The 4,892-nt window shown below is 51.9% G+C and overlaps 1 protein-coding gene across 1 annotated transcript in view; it reads left to right on the top strand.

Annotated features, from left to right (window-relative positions):
- The window catches only part of GFAP (glial fibrillary acidic protein), a 31,198-nt gene that overhangs the window by 16,117 nt on the left and 10,189 nt on the right, over positions 1-4,892 (top strand). The window contains exon 2 of the mRNA XM_026658659.1: positions 431-491. Coding sequence (XP_026514444.1) covers positions 431-491 — 61 coding nt within the window. The remainder of the gene's footprint in view (positions 1-430; positions 492-4,892) is intronic.

The raw sequence follows: 4,892 nt of genomic DNA, 5'->3' as shown, positions 1-4,892 counted from the left end.
GATACTCGGGGGGGGTGACAGAGGAGGGTCGGATGTGGGTGTCTGTGAAGAGGGATACTCGGGGGGGGTGACAGAGGAGGGTCGGATGTGGGTGTCTGTGAAGAGGGATACTCGGGGGGGTGTGGGTGTGACAGAGGAGGGTCGGATGTGGGTGTCTGTGTGAAGAGGGATACTCGGGGGGGGTGACAGAGGAGGGTCAGATGTGGGTGTCTGTGAAGAGGGATACTCGGGGGGGTGACAGAGGAGGGTCGGATGTGGGTGTCTGTGTGAAGAGGAGTGTGAGAGTGTGGATGTACATCAATGAAAGGGAATTATAAGGGCTCTGCACACTCCCTGGTTGTTTTGACCTTGAGGGTTTTTGTTGGGATTTAGCTCAGAAAAGCCGATAATTATATAAAACTGCCAACTGCCTGTTTGCTCCTTGTTTCAGGTTACAGGACGAGATTAATCTACGGCTCGAAGCTGAAAACAATTTGTCTTCCTACAGACAGGTGAGGCGTGCTCTGCTTGCGGCCAGCCAGGCCCTGTCCTGGAACCTGGGGGCCCTCAGCTCCTTGTTGGATCAGGCCCCTCAACCTGGAAAGCCGAGCACTAAACCCCAGAGCCCAGGCCGCTGTGGCAGTGGAACAGGGAGAGGGTGGGACTCGAGTAGTCGGGCAGCCCAGTGTCGGGGAGAGATGAGGCAGGACCAAGGGGCACCAGTGCTCGCGGCCCCTGCAGGGGCAGGGAAAGGATTACGTGAGATACACCCAGCTAATCCGGGCCAGTGACCGGCCCCCCACACTGCAGGGGAAGGAGAAACACCCCATGGCCCTAGCAATCTGACCTGGGAGGAAATTCCTGCCCAGGGGGCCCAAACATTTCAATGCTGTGAGCAAGACGCCTGTTTTGGGGCCGGGGCACCTCTGCAGGCCACGTCCAGAGCCATCATTCCAGAGTCTAGCCTCAGACCCTGCGCTGGGGTTAGGAGATGATAGAACCGAGTGAAAGACCAGAATAGCTCAGCTCTCACATGAACTGCAGACCTGAGCCAGGCAGGCGCGCCCGACATCTGTCAGGTGGGCCGCATGCCCTGTCCTCCGGGCTCGGGGAGGAGACCCTGGCAGTGGCCTCACTGCAGTCAGGTCACTGCCTGTGCAGCGGTGAGTCGCCCTCCCCGCCCCACCCCGGGGAAGGGAGTGCCAGCTGCACTGACCATAGAGGGGCACCCAATCCGCTCCCGGTGGGACACCCCCTGCCAGAGTCCTGGTGGTGTGGGCTGGGAGGAGACTGGAGACCAGGCACTTCCCTGAGCCACTGCAGCACCAGTTGGACCACCTGAACTGTGAGCAAGGACCAGCCAGTGCCACCTCAGAGCCCCGGCCTGTGTCCCATCTCCAGCTGTGGCCACTCCTGATGCTGCAGAGGAAAGCGGGGAACAGAACACACTGAAGCGGGGAGGAGGGGGGGAATCCCTTCCTGACCCTGCAGGTGAGCAGCTGAAGCTCTGAAGCATGGGATTTTAGGAACATGCAACAAACCGGAAGGGACCCCTAGACTTGCCGAGCCCTGCCCCCCACCATCACAAGCCATCCTGTCACACAATGTACCCATGAATGTGTCCAGCTCTCTTAAACCTAATTCAGTTGTTTGTCCCCCTCACTTCTATTGGGAGGTTGTTCCAGAACCTCTAATCGTTAGAAACCTGCTTCTAATTTCCAGCCTGAATTTGTTCATGGCCAGTTTATCCCCATTTGTTCTTGTGCCAACATTGTCCTTCGGCATCGATAGCTCTTTGCCCTCCCTGGTGTTCACCCCTGATGTATTTATAGAAAGCAACCAGAGCCCCCGCTCCATCCCACCCCCTGCAGCCTTTGTTTTGCCAGACCAAACAAGCCAAGATTTTCCACTCTCCCGCCATAAGGTCGGCTCTCCGTACCCCTGACCATCCTAGCAGCCCTTCTTTGCACCTGTCCCAGTTTGAATTCACCTTTCTTGAGCATGGGAGACCAGACTTGCCCACAGCATTCCAGACGAGGTCTCACTGGTGCCTTGTACCATGGCATTAACCCTGCTCTATCTCTCCTGGAAATACCTCGCCTGACACAGCCTAGGATCTCATTTGCCTTTTCCACGGCCACGTCACATTGGTGGTCATCCTGTGATCGACCCACACACCCAGGTCTCTCTCCTCAGTTACTTCCAACTGATTAGCCTCTAGTTTATAGCAGTTCTTATGAGACCCTGTAGCCTGATTTAGGGTGTACTGATAATATTAATTTGGATAATATGGGAATTTAATTTATTAATTTAATTTTATTTAATAATATTAATAATTATTATGATTAATATTAATTAGTGTGGGTTTAGGCTCGCCAATCTGTTTGATCAGAAGATAAAAGTTCTTGTCCTGAATCAGGCTCCACAGAATTTATAAAGGACCCTCAGGGGTATGACAGGAAGCTCACACTGAGACAGATATAGCCTTAAAGACTTTTTATTAAAATCAATAATAGTAAGTAAATGGTAAAATATCCAGAGTTACAAAGTTACAATTGCATTACTGCTATTCAAAAGATACATATGATAATATAGTATTATATGTAACAAAGCTTTGGTTAATATACTCACACCCTTCCTTGATAACCTGGTGGTAAGAGACACAGGAACAGCTTTGTGGTTCAGGTTTCTCAATTCTTGAGTGAGGGATGCAGTGCTTAGAAAATGCTAAGAGCTATCGAAGCTGACTAGGGTTTACTTGACTAACTTAAACTTAAATCAAAACCTAATAATCAAACTAAGAATAAAACTTAGGGAAACCCGAGCTTAGCCTAGTTCCCTTGAAACTTAAAGTTTAAGAAGGACAAGTATAGCCTACAAATAGTAGCAATCATCGTAGATAGAGTGGAGGAAGTAAATGAGAACAGAGTAAAGTGAGAACAGAGATAGTGAGAAACGGAGATGGAGTAAAGTAAGAACGGAGAAAATGGAGAACGGAGATACTCTATTGAGATGAGTTACCTCTTTTATAGGGCAAATGCCGGACCTCCTTCTCTTATGCCCAAATGTTATTCCTCACCCACAGAAATGTTAGGGTACACTTACCCCATAGGCTAGTATGTATGTGCGTATTGATGACAGGTATGTACGCACATCAGTCTCTTGTGGTGTACTTGTTAAGTCTGTGGGAAAAACCCCTGTTTCCACCCTTTAAGGCTATTGGTCCAGGTAAAGGTCTCTAGACATCTGCGTGGGTGTTTTGTCTAATTTTACTTTTCTGGGTGAGGATCTCAAAAGGTGTTAACTTCGCATTAGCTTAACATACAGGGTTTTGGCCTGTAGGTAGATCTTGCATTACAGCCAAACTTACTTTTAATATAAATCTATAAGCCTAATACATCAGATACTTAAACTATAAGAAAAGATATATATATATACAAGCAAGCAGGTTAGTCTTATAGGCTACAACCCTAAGTGCATGAACGTGCCCTTTGCATTATTGAATTACATCCCTATTTACTACCCAGCCCTACTGTTCTAAAAGGATATCAGCTAGAAGGGGGGAGAGTGAAGCCAGTAATAGGCAGTGGACGGCAGGCCCCTGTTTTGGGGGTGGGGAGAGAGCAAGTGGTGTCTCCCCTGAGTAGCCAGGGAGACCCATGTGTCTGTGGGCATGACAAGTTGACTTTTCAGTCTGCAATTCTCACACACATATTGGCAGTGGAACAGAGGGGACTTAAAAGGGCAAAAGACAGACTGAAAACCATGATTTGATGGTCTCTCAAACCTAATGATTTCTGGGGGACCGGAGTCATGATTTTTGATCTCTCGAGGTTGGCAGTACTGGATGTGAACTTTCTCAGTGGGCCTATAGGGCACAGTCCCCACACCCCCCAAATCCCCACCACGCTGACATGACCCCACTAACCCCTATTCCCCCTCACACAAACACAAGCCCCACATGCCTAGTCCCCCCACACAGACATATCCCCAGACACCCCCCAACTCCCCCCCACACAGACACAATGTCTCACCTTCACCCCAATCCCCACACACAGACAGTCCCCGCACACAGACATGGCCCCCCACACTCCTGGTCCCCGCACACGTGGGATAACCTGGCCATGAGGGAGGCTTCTAACCGCGAGGAAACAGCCTCCCAATAGCTGTAGGGGGCAAACAATGGAATGGGTTTGAGGCGAGCCGGACACATGGGGGGTGTGGCTGGGTGACGGGGCTGCTTGTGATGGTGGGGGCAGGGCTCAGCAGCTCTGGGGTCCCTTCCAATTTTGTTTCTATAACTCAGGAGTCAGGGTTTCGGCCGGTCACCTGCAGCGGTCAGGAAGGGCTTTGATTTCCCAAGTGTAGTCTGGGTTGTTGTTTTTTGCCTCCCTCCTCTGAAGCCTCAGGATGGCTGTGGCTGGGCTGGGACACTGGCTGGGGAGCGCCAGGGCTCTGGGGTGGCACTGGGCATTTTCTCTCTCTCTCAGGGGCTTGGCTGGTGGGTCTAGCTCACAAGCTCAGGGTCTAACCGAGCGCTGTATGCGGGGTGGGGCAGGAATTCTCCCCAGATCAGGTTGGTGGTGAGCTTGGGGGTTTCGCCTTCCCCTGCAGCGGGGCGGGGGGCGGGTCACTGGCCAGGATTATCTGGGGTCTCGCACTTCATCATTCCCCTGCCATTGCAAGGGCCCTGGAGCCCCTCGGCCTGTGGCACGGCATAGTCCAGTGTCCTGAGGGCTGTGACCCGTTGGGTTCAGGGTGCAGGTGCTGGGTGGGGCTGGTGCCCTGGCCTACACAGGAGGTCAGACTCAGTGAGCTGGGGGTCCCTGCTGCCTTCAACCCTGTGACTCTGATCCCCCTCACACCAACACAACGTCTCACACTCACCCCGATCCCCCTCACACCGACACAAC

The sequence above is a fragment of the Terrapene carolina genome, unplaced genomic scaffold, assembly GCF_002925995.2.
Source record: "Terrapene carolina triunguis isolate 2854851 unplaced genomic scaffold, T_m_triunguis-2.0 Scaffold495, whole genome shotgun sequence".
NCBI lineage: Eukaryota > Metazoa > Chordata > Testudines > Emydidae > Terrapene > Terrapene triunguis.
This window is presented reverse-complemented; position numbering and strand designations above follow the sequence as displayed.